The sequence below is a fragment of the Staurois parvus genome, unplaced genomic scaffold, assembly GCF_062004578.1.
Source record: "Staurois parvus isolate SC_StPar_1 unplaced genomic scaffold, SC_StPar_1.0 ptg000131l, whole genome shotgun sequence".
In the NCBI taxonomy this organism is placed as follows: Eukaryota; Metazoa; Chordata; class Amphibia; order Anura; family Ranidae; genus Staurois; species Staurois parvus.
Window position 1 is genome coordinate 8,970,001 of NW_028317927.1, and position 18,896 is coordinate 8,988,896.

Genomic DNA, 18,896 nt, shown 5'->3' on the forward strand with positions numbered 1-18,896 from the left:
CCAGGAGATCCGGACACAAGCCAGGTGCGGGTGCAAGGACATAGGTGCAGCAGCAAGCAGGTGTGGTGGCAGTCAGGGTGCGGGACTTGGGACCGAGCACCATGCGTGGATGCGGTGGCTGATGGGTATGGCGGTAGTCCGGATGTAGGCCAGATGCAGAGCCGTGGGTGCAATGGTAGGTGGATATGGTAGCTGACAGGACGCATGTCAGGTGCAGGTGCAGGCAGAGTAATATAGCAGAGTAAGGCAGGCTGGGTTGGTAACAAGCAGATAAGTACAAGAGGAGCAGGCAGAAGAATGGTCAGGGAAAGCCGGGGTCGGTGCAGGCGGAGTTCTTTCTTAGGCGGGTATACAGAATACAGGTATCAGAATCAGGAAATGTATGCAGGAACGTATTTAGACCAGAAGGCAGTGATTTCCATATGAAGCAGGTTTAAATAGACGTGACGTGTGCGCTACTGCGCATGCACACTCGCACCACCATGATTCAAAGGGGATCCATCGGCGTCACACCGCTGCACGGCGACGAGATCCCTGACATCTACATAAAGATGGCCTAGGGTATAAGAAGATTGCCAAGACCCTGAAACTGAGCTGCAGCACGGTGGCCAAGACCATACAATGGTTTAACAGGACAGGTTTCACTCAGAACAGGCCTCGCCATGGTTGACCAAATATGTTTAGTGCTCGTGCTCAGCATCATACCCAGAGGTTGTCTTTGGGAAATAGACGTTTGAGTGCTGCCAGCATTGCTGCAGAGGTTGAAGGGGTGGGGGGGTCAGCTTGTCAGTGCTCAGACCATTCGTCGCACACTGCATCAAATTGGCCTGCATGGCTGCCGTCCCAGAAGGAATCCTCTTCTAAAGATGATGCAAGAAAGCCCGCAAACAGTTTGTTGAAGACAAGCAGACTAAGGACATGGATTACTGGAACCATGTCCTGTGGTGTGATGAGACCAAGATAAACGTATTTGGTTCAGATGGAGTCAAGCGTGTGTGGCGGCAACCAGGTGAAGAGTACAAAGACAAGTGTGTCTTGCCTACAGTCAAGCATGGTGGTGGGAGTGTCATGGTCTAGGGCTGCATGAGTGCTGCCGGCACTGGGGAGCTACAGTTCATCGAGGGAACCATGAATGCCAACATGTCCTATGACATACTGAAGCTGAGCATGATCCCCTCCCTTCGGAGACTGGGCCGCAGGGCAATATTCCAGCACGACCACTGCTTTGCTAAAGAAGCTGAGGGTAAAGGTGATGGACTGGCCAAGCATGTCTCCAGACCTAAACCCTATTGAGCATCTGTGGGCCATCCTCAAACAGAAGGTGGAGGAGCGCAAGGTCTCTAACATCCACCAGCTCCGTGATGTCGTCATGGAGGAGTGAAAGAGGACTCCAGTGGCAACCTGTGAAGCTCTGGTGAACTCCATGTCCAAGAGGGTTAGGCAGTGCTGGCATATAATGGTGGCCACACAAAATATTGACACTTTTTGCACAATTTGGACATTTTCACTGAGGGGTGTACTCACTTTTGTTGCCAGCGGTTTAGACACTAATGGCTGTGTGTTGAGTTTATTTTGAGGGGACAGCAAATTTACACTGTTATACAAGCTATACACTCACTACTTTACATTGTAGCAAAGTGTCAGTTCTCCAGTGTTGTCACATGAAAATATATAACAAAATATTTACATAAATGTGAGGGGTGTACTCACTTCTGTGAGATACTGTGTGTGTGTGTATATATATACAGTATATATATATACATACATATATATATAAAATCTGTGGAAGCCACACTGGGCAATTATGTAAAATGTATAGGAGCTGAGGCATCCAAACCATCTTAACTAAATTAGCCCTTACATTGACTGTTAAAGGCAATTTACTCCATATTCTGCCCGTTTGTTTTATCCTATGGCAGGGGTGGGCAAACTGCGGCTTTCCAGCTGTTGCAGGACTACAAGTTCCATCATGCCTCTGCAAGTCATAGCTGTAACTGTCAGTTTTGTAATGTTACAATGCCTCATGGGAAATGTAGTTCCACAACAGCTGGAGAGCCACAGTTTGCCCACCCCTGTCCTATGGAGTAAGGGGCCCAAATTACGCTCCATGTAATCAGTCAGCTGAGGGGTGACCAAAACTCCTAAATATTTGAAAGAGGTCACAACGGATATCTGCTTAGCAATTGGGGTAGGTCTGATGGAAGGGGGTCTGACAGTAAAATAAATTACTTGTCCCAGTTAATAGTAAAACCTGAAAACAAACCATATATATTGATAAAGGACATTACTTCAATTAAAGAGGATGAAGTGTCTCCCAGAAACAATAAGGTGTCATCAGCACATAACACTATTTTGTCCTCCCCCCCGTAGACCTTTTAAATCCTGTGATATTAGAGGCTTGACGTATTGCTGCCGCCAAGGGTTCCAAGGCCAACGCAAAGAGGAGGGGAGATAATGGACAACCCTGTATCGCAACTCTATATAGTGGGAATGAGTTTGAAACATGCCCATTAATTTGTACTCTAGCTGTCGGAGCTGCATAGAGATTTTGGATCCATTGTAGAAATTTTGGGTCTAAACCCAAACCTCCTTAGACCATGCCACAAGGAACTCCATTCTGTACTACTGAAGGCTTTTGCTGCATCAAGCTACAGTACTGCTCTATTACCATCCCTAACCGTAGGGATTTGCAACTTCAGGAACAATCTTCTAATATTTATGGAAGTCGCTCTTGTCGGAATAAATCCTGACTGATCGGGATGAACTGTCTTCTAAATGTTGTTCGATAATTGGATGGCCAGCATTTTAATTAGAAGCTTAACATCTGAGTTAAGTAACGAAATCTGTCGATAACAATCCGGAGTGCTGGGGTCCTTGCCAGGTTTGGGTATTACAACAATGATAGCCTCATTCATAGATGGAGGCAAGGTCCCAGCTTATATTGAATACCTTCAACAGTTCTGGTAAAAGGAAGTCACCATAAGTTTTATACACCTCACCTGGGAACCCATCAATCCCTGGAGCCTTATTATTAGACATACTAGTAATAGCAAATTGTAGTTCTTCTAAAGTCAGTGGCTTTTTGAGTGCCTCTCTCTCTAGGACAGGCAATATCAGAAATAGGCAATATCAGAAATTAAGGACAACAGCCTAGTTGTTCCCAAAGCTAAGTCTATTCTCGACAGGGTTTTATGGGTATGTGAGAAGCACGAAATGTGTTTCTCTGTAGGGTGTCTTAGCCTCCAAATATTTACCAGTCCAATCTGCTGAATATATTTAGCAAAGGCTGTGTTCTGTGAAGGTACTGGTCCCGCAGCAGAGTTATACTTATCCAGAGATGGATCACCATAATTATTGAAGTCCCCTACCAACAACCAAGGGACATCCGGTTTATCTAAAGTAAACTTTAGAAAATCCCTAAGGATGTCAGGTGAGTAGGGAGGAGGGATATAGATGTTAGCCACCAAGTATGGTTTCCTAAACAATGTACAATACAGAAAAATATACCTCCACTCCATTAGCTATTAAGATAGATACCCCTCTAGAACAAGAGGTATAAGTAGACTGATATTGACTACTATAATTTGTATGTTTCAAATATTTCAGAGTATCTTAACAAAGGTGGGTCTCCTGCAAACAGATCACAGAAGGAGAATGCCATTTAAAAGTAGCAGACATAGCCTGTCACTTGGTGGAATCACCAAGGCCTCTCACATTCCTTGATATTAAAACGTCAGTTAATGTACCCATAACAGTTGAGCAAAAAGTGTAACAGAGGTTCCCGCTCTAGTAAGTGGAGCCAAAAAAGTGTAATGGGAGCCCCACGCCATACAACAGAGTGAGAGAGTTCAGAATGTATACGATCACTGCTTTGAGGGGACTCTCTCATACTTCTTCAGAGAGCATCTGGCTCACAAACCTCTGAGAATAGCACCAATCTCTGGCCCAGACAATCAAATATTTTGAATGATCAGGAAGAACAGCAAACCAAAAGTCATCAAAAAAGAGAAAACAATAACTGAAAAACACAAAAAGAAGGAAAAATGTAATCTGCCTATAAAATAACTCTCTCCACGCAGGAGCCACTATCTGGGGGACCATGTGACCAGGAAGAGAACCTGTGTTGGATGTGCCTTTACTGGATGCTGTACAAGGCCCAGACACCAACCAGTGTAAAAAAAAAAAAAAAAAAAAAAAGGGTTGTCACTGTAATAAAAGTGCCAAAAAAACCAGGAACACGATCTGCAATGGTGCTATCCATCTGTCTAGACTGAGCTTCACAGAATTTCAGAAAGAATCAGAAGACAGTCTTCATCGGGCTTCAAGGTGGGTTGGAAGCAGGGGCAGACTGACAACTCATGGGGCCCCCGGGCAATAGGGTATCATGGGGCCCCTGTGTCCTTGCCCAAACTCAAAAAAGCCTATGAAAAAGGTACCAGGGGCATCTCATGGGGCCCCCTACTGACCCCGGGCCCTCTGGCAGTGCCCGAGTTTCCAAATGGTCAGTCCGCCCCTGGTTGGAAGAACAACCGGGTTGGTTATATTCATCCAGCCAGTGGGCAGCTGCAGTGGGTAGTATTATGAGCAACTATGGTGTGGAGTAACTAAGATCCAATTGGCGCATCCTTTTCTTCACAGCAGAATACTTGGCACGTTGGCGCTGCACTTCCGCTGAAAAATCAGAAAAGAAGAATATTTGCAAGCCATCTTTGGAAACATATCCTCGCTGTCTTGCCTTCTGTAGAATGATATCTCTATCTTGATAATTAAGAATTCGTATAAGAAAGGTTCTTGGAGGCATTCCCGCTTGTGGCGGTCTAGCCGGAACTCTATGCGCCCTCTCTACAGCAAATAAAAGGGTAAAACTTTCAGCCCCAAATGTAGTTTTAAGCCAGTTTTCCACAAAGTCCACAGTATTCTTACCCTCCGTTCTTTCAGGCAGTCCCACCATTCTAACATTATTCCGGCGTAAACTATTTTTCAAGTCTTCCAAATGGAAATTATGACTAGTTAACTCAGGGGTTCTGATGTAGGATGAGAAATTCAGGATGGCAAAGAAGAGCTCTAGCCCGCACATCCACTCACATCGCTGCCCAAGCCACGCCCCCTCCCCCCCAGCATGGTCAGTTTTTATTAGAAAAGCAGAGGGACTGGCAGGAACACCAGGATTTTCACAGAAAGGAAGCAATACAAAAAGAACAGAATCCTTTTTCATACAAGTGTAATGGTACAGCAAGCACATATTAGGAATATGAAATGTTGGGTTTACATATTCTTTAAAGAGAAATTATTTTATTGTGTTAGGCAAAGTCATTGTATATGTAATAGGCAATCTATGTGGCTTGTGGCTAAGCTTTAAATCTCTACATGTACTAAAATAACAAAAATAGCTTGTAGAAATGTGACAATTGCTTAATAAAGTACTTTTTAGTGATATCTAGAGGTAGTTGAACATACAGTACTTGCAGCAGCTTTCATTGCCTCCTCTTGATCCTAATGCTGGTTCATTCTAATTAGGGAAAGCTGTAACCCTTCCTGGTAGTGATTTTGCTTGCCTACTCACTCCTACCTTGTGGCCATAGAGGTAGCTTATCATAGTGATGGGACAGTAACAATGTATGTATTTAGAAGGGTAAGCTCTGGAATTACTTGGAAGTAAGTGACAGACCCTGCATTGGGCATAGAGGGATAAAATAAAGTTACTGCAGGTATCTATAGGCACTTCTAGGGCAGTGTAACCTTAAGGTAAACAGTCCAAAAATACCTCAGAATATGTGCTTACAGGCCCAACCACTACAACCTTGGCAAACACCAAAGACACCAGAAGTCTCAAAAAACAAGTGCCTGTAGCATAAGACTAGGTCTCAGAAATACCTCAACCAATACAAATCTTTTTGCCAAAAATACAATTTCTGCCTCACTGCCAAGCAGACCTATTTTATCATACTCATTAACACCTTCTCAGCCAGCCCCCATCAACTCTTCTCTACCTTCAACTCTCTACTTTGTCCTCCACTGCCCCCACCCACTAACTCACTCACTGCCCAGGAGATCACTAATCACTTAAAAAATAATATTTGATACAATTTGTGAGGAAATCTCCTCTGTACAGATATCTCCCCCACTTAACACCCCATGTCCACAAGTACACTCAACACTTTTCTAATTCACCCTCCCTACTAGAGATGAGGTTGCTAAACTTTTTTCCAATGCCCACCTAACCACCTGCCCCCTGGACCCTGTTCCTTCCCAAATGCTGCTGTTACTCTCTAGCTCTATCCTATACTCTCTAACTCACATCTTCAATCTCTCCCTCTCTTCTGGCATCTTCCCCAACTCTCTAAAACACACACTACTTACCTCCATACTTCAAAAACCTTTGTTGTACCCCACCAATCTTAACAACATATGCCTCATCCCCTTGTTTCCCCTTTTCCTCCAGCATCCTTGAACAGCTGAATGCAAACACAAGAATGTTGGCAATAAAAAAAAAAAAAAAGTGTGGGGTCCCTCCCCTTCAGGCCTGGTATGGATTTTAAGAGGAACCCCACGCCAAAATTTAAAAAAATGGGGTGTCCCCCCAAAATCCATGCCAGACCCTTATCCGAGTATGCAACCCAGGATGCCAGAAAAAGGGGGAATGAGTGAGCACCCCCCGACTCCTGAACCATACCAGGCCACATGCCGACAACATGGGGGGGCAGGTGCTTTGGGGTAGGGGGGCTGACGAGGATAAAGGCCTCTACCAGCAGGGGCTTATCAGAATCTAAAAGCCCACTTTAACCAGGAGGCCCCCAGATCCTAGCCCCCCCCCATGTGAATGAGTATGGGGTACAGAGTACCCCTACTCTTTCACCCAAAAAGTGTAAAAAGAAAGTAAAAACACAACAGCCTGTGACAAGTCCTTTATTAAGAAACAAACCCCTCTACCAAAAAAATGTCCTCCAAAGCTGATCAAATGTCAGTAACGATGAATGCCAGATGCCGACCCAAAAATAAAAAATAGAAAAAAAGAAAGAGTTCTGCACTCAAAGGCTCCCACCGTCCGACTGTTCTCAAATAACTAAGGGGTGGGGTGCACTCAATGATGTCACCGGGTGACCCCACCCACTTGTGATGTCATAGACACAGCATGTGATAGTCGATGATGTCACAAAGGGGCAGGGGTCATCATCAGGTGACTCCACTCCTTAGTTATTTAAGAACTGTCAGATGGGGGGCATTAATTCTTTCGGAGTTTTTTTTGTTTCCTAGTAATGGACTTGTTAAAAACTGTTGTTTTTACTTACTTTTTGCACTTTTCTGGTGAATGAGTAGGGGGTATTATGTTCCGATATGCCCACCCCACCTGCAGACCCTCACAACCACAGCACGGGGTTGTGGGGAAGAGCCCCATCCCAAACCCTTTTCTTCAGAGAAGCTTACCCTGTATGTCCACTTTCTGCATCAGCTCATCCCCCACAGTTATGACCTTTTGTATCTCTTAGCCTTCCCTCTCAGATTGTAAGCTCTAATGAACAGGGTCCTCTGATTCCTACTGTATTCAATTGTATTGCAACTGTATATAGGTGACGTCAGCAATTATTAAAGTCCCTAGTTGGGTTTTTTTTCCAGTATTTTCCATGAGGGTGTCCTGTTTTTTTCTTATAATTATTATATTCTGTTCTATAGGATTTATTGCTGTCCCCATTTCCGTTAGCCTTAGGTGTATGCCATTATATGTTTATTATCTTTAGGCATTCATATGTTTACCTCCTGACACAGTTCTGCTTATCCCCTATGGGTATTCTATTATGAGGAGATTCTAAGTTTCACCACTAGATGGCATTTTGTCCTAAGTCTTTCTTTCTGATTACCCTGATGAGAGGTAATCATAGGAAGCCATCGGCAATAAATACAACTTGCACATGTCACCTAGCTACCCTTGATGACGTCACGTGGTTCATGACTATACACATGAGGAGGAACCAGGTGACATCAGAGCCGGAGCACTGCTAGCACGGTCATAGACACTGCATAGTGTATTTCACAGCTTCAGTCACACTGCGGTTTTTACTACTGTAACATGTGAGTGCATTTTTAATAAACTTTTCTAAGGTTTTAAGAAACATGCTGCACTATTTATTTATTTCAGGTACTTATATAGCGCCATCAATTTACGCAGCGCTTTACATATATATAGTACATTCACATCAGTCCCTAACCCTCAAGGGGCATACACTCTAAGGTCCCTAACTCACATTCATATACTAGGGCCAATTTAGACAGGAACCAATTCACCTACCAGCATGTCTTTGGAGTGTGGTAGGAAACCGGAGTACCTGGGGGAAACCCACGCAGGCACAGGGAGAACATGCAAACTACAGGCAGGTGGTGCTGTGGTTGGGATTCGAACCAAGGACCCTAGTATTGCCAAGCGGAAGTGCTAACCATTTAGCCACTGTGCTGCACTATGGTTGCTTTATATGGTTGTGAGTTCTACCCACAGAGCCAGCTATACCATTAAAGTGTTCACTTGGAGGATACAGTGACCATATATGAAAGGTGGATTATCCATAGAGGATAGGCCATTATTTCACCCCCATTATGAGGGGAGTTGCCTGGTTGACTTGTTTCCTATATGGGTCCATACATGAAGGTGAGGGTCCACCTATTTCATATGGTCACCTTGGTGATGCACACCATTTAAAGATTTACAGCACCAGGATTGTGGGCTTACTCTCCAGTAGGAATAAGTTTTTCCCATCTACATTGCTGAAGAGCTATTTCCTTCTTTTCTTCCTTTTGGAATTTTATTGTTCAGTTTTACACGTGTTTTGGACTTTTATGTATGTTATGTTTAAGTGTTTTTTGAGCAGTGCAGCACTACACATTGTATTGTATTGTAACTGTACTATCTGCCCTTATGTTGTAAAGCGCTGTGTAAACTATTGACCCAATATAAATCTTGTACAATAATACTGAAAATATACCACACTTTCCCTTTATTTGAATTGGCTGACATAATTTCCTAATTTGTTTTTCAGAATGGACTCAGATATTAACACGGTATCTTCGGGAACAGTTGGTGAAGATAGCAGATTTTTACCACAAAAATTCCAGTCATTGCAGCAGCTCAGTGGTTGTTACACAAGATGTGGAACAGGCATTGAGGCAGTGGGAGTACAATGAGAAGTTAGCATTTTACATGTTTCAGGTGAGTGACATGAAAAAAGTAAAAGCTGAGGAGTAAAACGTAAACAGTGTTAAGCCCCTTTTACATGGGGGTTCCATCTGTCTGTTTTTTTCCATCTGTCTGACAGCAATTCATTTCCATGAAAAAAATGGATAATCAACCATTTACATCTGTTTTTGTTCAGTTCTGTTTTTTTAAACAGAACAGCCAGAGTCCAGATCTGTTGAAATGGAATGGATGTAAACGGATGTCATCCATTTACATCCGTTCCGTTTATGTCTGTTTTTAGGCAAGAAACATTTGTTTATACATTTGTCACCTTTGATGTGTTTCTGCATCAATAAAAAAAAAAAAGATGCAGTAATGGACGTAGACTGATGTAACTGAACTGAACTGAAGTGAAAGCTGATGTAAACTAACATAAACTGAACTGAAAACTGATGTAAAAACTGATGTAACCTGAATCCATTTTTTCTTTAAGAAAATATGACTGAATGGATGAAGCCCATGTGAAAGGGGCCTCAATGGGCCTCCAATCCCGTTCCCTCTCACTCAGCTACCCCCTCATCACCCCTCTCCCACGGCCCCACCACTGCTCTGACCTCCACTTCCACCCCACCCTACATTCCTCATACTGAAGCTCCCCCAACACTCCGCACCTTTGACCTTACTACCATCGAGGAAGTCTCCAAGATCCTCTCTGATGCCCGCCTCACCACCTGCCCCCTCGACCCTATCCCCTCACAACTCCTACGGCCTCCCTCCCCCTCCATCCTACGCTCCCTCACCCACATCTTCAATCTCTCCCTCTCCTCAGGCATTTTCCCCTCCCCTCTGAAACATGAACAAATCACCCCCATACTTAAAAAGCCCTCCCTGGACCATTTACATCTAAACTCCTCGAGCGCCTCATCTACATCCGCCTATGCTCTCACCTCAACGACAATCCCCTACAGTCCGGCTTCCGTCCCCTACACTCCACCGAAACCGCCTTACTCAAACTCTCCAACAAGCTGCTAACCGCCAAAGCTAATGGCCACTATTCAGTGCTCCTACTCCTTGACCTCTCTGCGGCCTTCGACACAGTCGACCACCCCCTCTTCCTCAAAAAACTACACTCCCTCGGCCTCAGAGATTCTGCTCTCTCCTGGCTCTCATCCTACCTGTCACAGCGCTCCTTCAGCGTTACCTATAATGCTACCACCTCCCCCTCACTCCCCCTCTCTGTTGGGGTCCCTCAAGGCTCTGTCCTTGGGCCCCTTCTCTTCTCTATCTACACCTCCTCCCTTGGCCAACTCATACACTCTCACGGCTTTAACTACCACGTCTATGCCGACGACACACAAATCTATCTCTCAACCCCCCACCTCACCCCCTCGGTCTCTGCCCGAATCACACACCTACTGAGCGACATATCAGACTGGATGTCGCTCCACTTCCTTAAACTGAACCTCTTCAAAACCATGTTTCTTGTCTTCCCCCCCAGCCCGGACACCACCCCCCATTGACTTCTCCATCACATCCAACAACGCCACCATCAAACCTGACCCGCAGGCTAGAGTACTTGGTGTCATTCTGGACTCCAACCTATCCTTCCAGCCCCAAGTCCAATCTTTAACTCATGCAGACTCCACCTCCACAACATCGCCAAAATACGCACGTTCCTAACCCCAGAAACCACTAAACAGCTCTTCCACTCCCTCATCATATCACGACTCGACTACTGCAACTCCCTCCTCACTGGCCTGCCTCGCCGCTGGCTATCCCCGCTTCAGTCCATCCTGAATACAGCTGCCAGACTCATTCACCTTTCCAACCGCTCCGTTTCCGCCACCCCCCTCTGCCAATCCCTCCACTGGCTTCCACAGCACGTACACTCCGCTCCTCACAAGACCTCCTTCCCTCTAGTTCCCTGGTCTCCTCCTCCCATGCCCACCTCCAGGACTTCTCCAGGGTGTCACCCATCCTCTGGAACTCCCTGCCCCAACCCATCAGATTATCACCTACTCTCCTCTCCTTTAGGCGCACCCTGAAAACCCATCTCTTCAGGGAAGCCTACCCCACCCCTTGCTAACTTGCAGACCTCCACTCTTCCTACCACTCCATCCCCCACAGCTATCTCCTCCTGTACCACTATCCCCTCCCTCCTAGATTGTAAACTCGAAAGAGCAGGGCCCTCAATACCCTCATGTTTTTCATTGTATTGGTATTGTTCTGTCACATGTTCTGTCCCCCTTTGTAATGTACAGCGCTGAGTGAACTATTGGCGCTTTATAAATACTGTATAATAATAATAATAATGGTACTGTCCAACATTTTGCATTGTGCATTGGTAGCAACATCAGTGGAAGAGCATCACAGCTCTTTTAAATAATTCTTAGGTGTTTTGTGCATGCTGATATAAAAAAGTAGTGAACCGCACCAAAGAAGGAAAAAAAAAATGGGCCTCCGGGTGGTTTTAGTCATAATGTGCTAGTATGCACGACATACTAGCGCATTACGACAGACTTATCTGTAACCGAAGCCCTCCAGTGGCATGCTGTCATGGGTCATGGTGCTTTTATCATTCTGTCTTCCTTCCAGATTTGCGGGCTTCAGCTTTATGAATGGCTGAGCCACGATGGCGTCACTCCCGCGCATACGTGTGGGAGTCACACCCGCGGCACAGAGCTCTGAAGAAACGGCAGAGGTATGCTCTTCCTTCAGAGCACACGAGCCGGTGACATTACTGGCTGCTACAAAAGTAAAATACATTCTCCAAGTACTGTATTTGAAGGTTTAGAAGAGAGCCAATTTTAAAAAAAAGGCTGAAGACCTATAAGCAGAAGGAAAATTTGAGTTGCCTAAGTTGTCCACAGTAGGAGAGTTGAAAGGTGGAGAAGACCAACCTCCATACCTTCAATACCAATTGAATGAAAAAATTGTCAAGTAGAGGATGAAGACCAGGAAGAGGCTGGTATTTGTTAAAAGGTTGACAGAGGAATTGAAGAGGTAAAACCTTCTATCAATACCCATCGCCTATGGTTGTTCTGATGAAACCAATCCTAAAGGTACAGAAGCTCCACAGAGAATTCAGGCTGGTCATTTCCCCCCTTCTGCTGGAGGATCTGCTGGCCACTGTGGACATTAAGATTGCTTGCCTACACTTATTAATTTTTCTACTTCATCAACGCAAGGACTGTCTTTACCAAGGTGCTTGCCCCAGTCTTTGCTCTGCTTTTGTATGCAGGGTATCCACATTGATGATCTCCTCTTGAAGGACCAGTCCACCCAGGCTCTGTCAGCCAATGTCCAGCAGACTCTGCAGAAATTCAGATGTATCCTAAATGTACAGAAATCATCATTGGAACTAACTCCTCAATTGGAGAACCTGGGCCTAATATTGGACACAGCCCTCCTTGGGACTTCCTGGTCCCATAGCCATCCCTCAATTCACTCCTGCTTGATGGTACTGGATCTGGTTGTGGCCTCCTTTGAGGGGGTGTCATATGCCTTATTTCACTCCAGATCATTACAAAAATTCTGGCTGCATGGGACAAACATACTCAGTCTCTGAAACTCCCCTTGCATTTGATATGCAAGGCCAGACTCTTCCTGCCTTGGTGGATTTCTAGTACAGCGCTGGAGTGCAAAGACATGGACAGCTCTCACAAGGAATGCCAGCCTTCTGGGCTGAGGTGCAGACTTGAATTCCCTCTTAGGGTCTGAGACTCGATTTCAATGTTTTGGAACTGTGGGCAATCCAGTTATCCCTCCAATGCTGGACCTCTGAATCCAGTCAGATATTGCCATGGAAGTGACCTACATCCACCAGGGAGGCGCCAGAATTCACACCGCCTAAATGTAAATGCATTAGATTTTGTCTTGGGCAGAATTGCTTATTCCTGCTTGGTCCTTCACATCCCAGGCATGGAAAACTGAGTGTCAGACTTCCTCAGTTGCCAACAACTGGATTGAGGGATATAATCTCTCCATGCTGAGGTATTCTTTGCTGAAAGTAGGGACCACTATTTTTGTAACTTATGGTGACCAGGTTCCTTAACAAACTGGACTTATTTGTCACCAGGTCCAGGGATCCTCAGACCGCCCAGTCTCACCTGCTGTTTGTTATAGTCAGCTACACACCCAGTTCCACCCCAGGCTGGCCATCTTCCTCTCTATATAATCTGGGCTCATTCTCATGCATCGGGTAAGCAATAGGTAGAATGCTTAATCCCAGTTCCTAATTTCAAGAGTTTTTTCTAGCTCCAAGAGTTTTAAGCCTGTGGTCTCCAAACTGTGGCCCGTGGGCTGAATGCAACCCTTTACTTGCCTGTATGCGGCCCTTGGGGCACTGTTATTCCCACTGATATGAGTCAGTATTCCTCCCACTGACACCAACAATATGTTACCATTCCTCCCACAGACACCAACTGTGGGATAAAATTCCTCTCACTGACTCCAATGATGGAGCACTATTCCTCCCACAGACACCAATGATGAGGCACTATTCCTCCCACAGACACCAATGATGGGGCACTATTCCTCCCACAGACACCAATGATGGGGCACTATTCCTCCCACAGACACCAATGATGGGGCACTATTCCTCCCACAGACACCAATGATGGGGCACTATTCCTCCCACAGACACCAATGATGGGGCACTATTCCTCCCACAGACACCAATGATGGGGCACTATTCCTCCCACAGACACCAATGATGGGGCACTATTCCTCCCACAGACACCAATGATGGGGCACTATTCCTCCTACTGACACCAACGATGGGGCACTATTCTCCCTACTGATACCAACAATGGGGTACTATTCCTCCAACTGACACCAATGATGGGGCACTATTCCTCCCACTGACACCAACAATGGGTGCTCCCACTGGCACCAATGAGGGAGCACTATTCCCCACCACTGACAAAGATGATGGGGCATTGATCCTCCTGACCACAGGCACTATGTAAGTTAACTTGCACTGAGAAATTGTCTACTCCCACTGACACTAGGAAGTTTTCTACTCCCAGTAGCCACAGTCTGGCTCCTCTAAGGTCTTAAGGATAGTAAACTAGCACTTTGTTAATGAAGTTTGGAGACCCCTGGTCTAAAGTATAAAGTTCCACCTTTCCCTGTTAAGGCGCACTGTACAAGATCAGTTAGTGCTTTGTGGGCTTTTTAACATCAGGCATTTGTTTGTCAGATTTGCAAGGCTGCCACCTGGTCTTCTTTCACACGTATGTTGAGTTTTACCAGGTGGGTGTTCAGGTTTCATCTGATGCCAATTTAATGCGTAATGTACTTCAAGTTGTTCTTTGAGCTTTGACAAGCCTTTGCTTAACCTGTTGCTACATGTGTTTTGTTTTTTTGCTTTGTTGCAACTCCTTGGTTAGGATGCTTTGGGATGTCCCATGGTTATAACTAAAGATATTGTTTCCTGTACTGTATAAATTAGAAATAGGATTTTTGACTTGCCTATAACATTTTTTTTTTATTTTGTATAGTACAGAATATGGGTGTTCTTTATGATTTCCATATTACTTGCTACAAAACTGAGGCTAGATTACAGTAGCAGGGGGTCACAGTGGAATTTTTTTTTTTTCCGATAACAAACCACCTGAAGGTAGCTGCATACAGTATAACCCATGGTGATGCCTAGATATTCTGGGTCCTGTACCCTAAAATTCAATTTTTTCCACAGGTGGTGATCACATGAAACAGAGTGCAGGATCTTTACTGGCCTGCAGCACTTCTGACTAGGCCTCACATTTGGAGAACTACTGCCAAAGAACTAAGATTCTAAGAACTGTCTTAAGGTCTATCAGTGTCAGTTTTGTGGATCCTCTCTGTAGAGCCCAAGATATTTAGCCACTTAGTCCCATCCACTAAATACAGAAATATGCACTGTTAGTGAGCCTTGAGGGTTGATTTGAATACCACTGCCCAAAAGTACACTGTCTGATGCACTTTTTCAACTAAACTTCCAACTTTCAACTTTCATGGCAAAACAGTTGTGCAGAGTGATGAGGTGAATGAAAGAAGGACTACCACTCATCCTGTCATGCACCAATCCCACTCATAGACACCACAAAGCAGCATGTTTGCATCTGAAAATGCTTATTTACTTTTTTTTTGTAGCAGTGGGAAATACAATAAGCTTAATTTACAAAACGTTAACACAAGACTAAAGGTCTTTATTTTAGCCATTTGACTGTAATTTCCAAATTTAATTGGAATCAGCAGAAAATAACCGTTGAAAAATAAGGATCATTATCCAATGTGTTAGCTTTTAGAATTGAGCCTGATGATTGTAGGACTTAAAAGAGTCACATGGTGGCACTGGAGATTGCTTTGTTATTGTTCTGTTACTACTGACTTACATAAAAAATGTTCGGTACTTTTATTGCAGGAAGGTTTACTGGAACGACATGAATATTTGACCTGGATGTTAGATGTTTTAGAAAAAGTTTGCCCACTTGATGATGAACTTCTAAAAATCTTGCTTCCTCTCGTCTTACAGGTATTTGACATTTTACTTATGGAAATAAGTATAATTTTGTCACTGAACCAAATATACCTTTATTAATGTTTCAGAATTGAGTTCATTACTTATGTTAATATATCAGGGGTCTGATAAAAAAAAAACCTTTCATATGGAATACAGATATGGATAGTACATGACTTACTTGAAAGAATTACTGTATTCTCCTAGTCTGATGTTATTCCACCTTGTGTGCAAATCTTGATATCTCTGTCACTATACACTCACCAGCCTCTTTTATTAGGTGCAGCTTGCTCGTACCAGGTTGGACTACCTTTTGCCTTTAGGACTGACTTAACCACTTGCCCTCCAGAGGATTTACCCTCCTCCCTGACCAGGCCATTTTTTGCAATCTGGCACTGCGTTACTTTAACTGACAATTGCGCGGTCATGCAACGCTGCACCCAAATGAAATTTAGGTTCTTTTTTTGCCACAAATAGAGCTTTCTTTTGGTGATATTTGATCATCTATGTGATTTTTTATTTTTTGCACTATAGACGAAAAAAGACTGACAATTTTGAAAAAACCCAATATTTTTGACTTTTTGCTATAAAACATATCCAGTAAAAAAATTTTAAAAATAAAATTTCTTCATAAATTTAGGCCAAAATGTATTTTGCTACATGTCTTTGCTAAAAAAAAAAAATCCCATTACGTGTAAATTAATTGGTTTACTTGAAAGTTATAGTGCCTACAAATGGCGGTATATATACTGTTTTTTTTTTTTTATTACTAGTAATGGTGGCGATCAGCGACTTATTGCGGGACTGTGGCAGGCATTCTGACACTGAGTGGGAACTGACTAACTCCCACTGACATCCCCAGTGACACTAATACAGTGATCAGTGCTAATAAAAAGCACTGACACTGTACTAATGACACTGGACAGCAAGGGGTTAACATCTGGGGTGATCAAAGTGTGCTGTGTGTGGTTTACTATGTAGACAAGCTGCTTTGTATTGCTCTGCTGTGGAGAACAATACAAAGCAGCCTGTTTGTGCTGACAGGGGAGAGATCTGTGTTGTTTACATACAGACCTCTCCCCTGTCAGCTCTGCCGACGATCACCGAGTCCCGTCTGAGAATCAGCAGCTGGGACCTGGTGATTGACACGCCAAGGAGCCTATAGTGGCACGGTTAGGGAGTGCATGCGCCCCCACACGGAAAGGCAAAATCACATATATCAAAGAAGATAGTGCAGCGCTTAAATCAATAGTCCTTAGTTATTCCCGATCAGTGGATGTTCCTCAATACGGAATGTAAGAAATGCCCACTCACCGGAACCACACTTGATACAGTGCAGTGTATAATAGTTATTCCCTGGTGTCACTGGAAGTATACATCAGGTGCAGCCCTTGGAAGAGTATCCCTCTATAGATAAGACAGGTCCAGGGTCACAGCAAATAAGGCTCCGACACAGAGTTCCCCTTAAGGGATGTGTGGGTGTTACTCTTGCAGCAGATAGAACCTCCCACTCTGGATGGAATCGGAGTAACACAGCTTTTGAAAAAAAGGGGGTCAAAGCAAAAAGATGCCCATGGTGTGATATCGTTTGAATAAAGCGAATTTTATTAAAAGGACAAAGGATGCATCCAGCAAATGGCAATGGGAACGGCAGAAGACAATAAAGCACTAACAAGCTCTCCTTCTGACGATGTGCGTGGCACGTAACGCGCAAGGAGGAGCCTGCTCACGCCGTTGACGTCACGCCGTCGGAGCATCGTGGAGCTCCGGTGGCCTTTTCCTTCTAGGGACGGTTAGTGCTTTATTGTCTTCTGCCGTTCCCATTGCCATTTACTGGATGCATCCTTTGTCCTTTTAATAAAATTCGCTTTATTCAAACGATATCACACCATGGGCATCTTTTTGCTTTGACCCCGCATGGGGAGAACCCCCTTTTTTCAGAAGCTGTGTTACTGCCTTTCTATCATCTCAAACCAGTCTGCCCAGTCTCCCCTGACATCAACAAGGCTTTTTCATTCACACAACTGCCGCTCACCCTAGAAATGGTTGTGCGCAAAAATCGCAGTAGATCAGTTGTTTTTTGAAATGCTCAGATCAGCCCATTTGGCACCAACAACCATGCCACGTTCAAAGTCACTTGAATCCCCTTTCTTCCCCATTCTGATGCTCGGATTGAACTTCAGCAAGTCGTCTTCACCTTGTCTAGATGCCTAAATACATTGAGTTTCTGCCATGTTATTGGCTGATTAGCAATTTGTGTTACCAAGCAATTGAACAGGTGTACCTAATAAAGAGGTCAGTGAGCATAGGTAGACATGCTTAAACAAAAATTAGGCTTGTATGTTCTTAGACGGTTGCCTCTCCTAGTCAGTCTTGTCTATTTGTCCTTTTATAGAAGATACTGTATGTGTCATGGCTTTGGAGTTGTTGATTTTCTAAACAAGCTCTTAACTCTGTGATTGGTGGAGAGGCCAGTCACATCACTTTTTAAAATGTTTCTTAAAGAAGAGGAAAGTACATAATGCTACTTTTAATAATAGACCCCTTTTAGTTTTTTAAATTTTTTTACTGCACTGGGGTCTTTAGATAACATCTGTAGGTTTGCTGGGAAAGCTTTATACTACATACTAAACATAGTTGGACAAAGATTCTGCGAAATAGAAAAAGTAAACCAAGTTTAAATGAAAGACAAAGAGAAATCATCCTTGCAAACTGTACTTGGTAACCATGAAACAGGCGCAAAAAAGTTCAGGGATATTGGCATACTGGTATGCAAAGTCTATTTTAACAATAATATATTATAAAATGGCTTATACAGCAAACATATTTATTATATTGGTTCTCAACAAAACAGGGTCACTTTCACTGTCTTTAAGTAACTGAAAACATAGTAGTATTGTAATTTAAGTGCCCAGAAATCTTTCCCAATCCACTAAGACCCCACCTGTCCCATTTTTCTACATGATATTTTCTTTTAAATCAAAGTCTCTTTGCAAGTACATTCTGACTGATTCAGCTTGGTGTATCTATAACCTGTCTGAAAATTATTTGTATCTTTGTGTGCACTTACAGCAGGGGCGAACTGACCATTCAAGCACTCGGGCAGTGCCCTAGGGCCCGGGGTCAGTAGGGGGCCCCATGAGATGACCCTGGTACCTTTCATTGGCTTTTTCATAGGCTTTTTTGGGTGTGGGCGAGGACACAGGGGCCCCATGATCCCCTATTGCC

The 18,896-nt window shown here is 44.1% G+C and overlaps 1 protein-coding gene across 1 annotated transcript in view; it reads left to right on the forward strand.

The window, feature by feature from the left end:
- MED12L (mediator complex subunit 12L) overlaps positions 1-18,896 on the forward strand; it is a 464,120-nt gene that overhangs the window by 47,219 nt on the left and 398,005 nt on the right. Inside the window, exons 5-6 of the mRNA XM_089672604.1 lie at positions 9,027-9,196; positions 15,573-15,683. Coding sequence (XP_089528730.1) covers positions 9,027-9,196; positions 15,573-15,683 — 281 coding nt within the window. The remainder of the gene's footprint in view (positions 1-9,026; positions 9,197-15,572; positions 15,684-18,896) is intronic.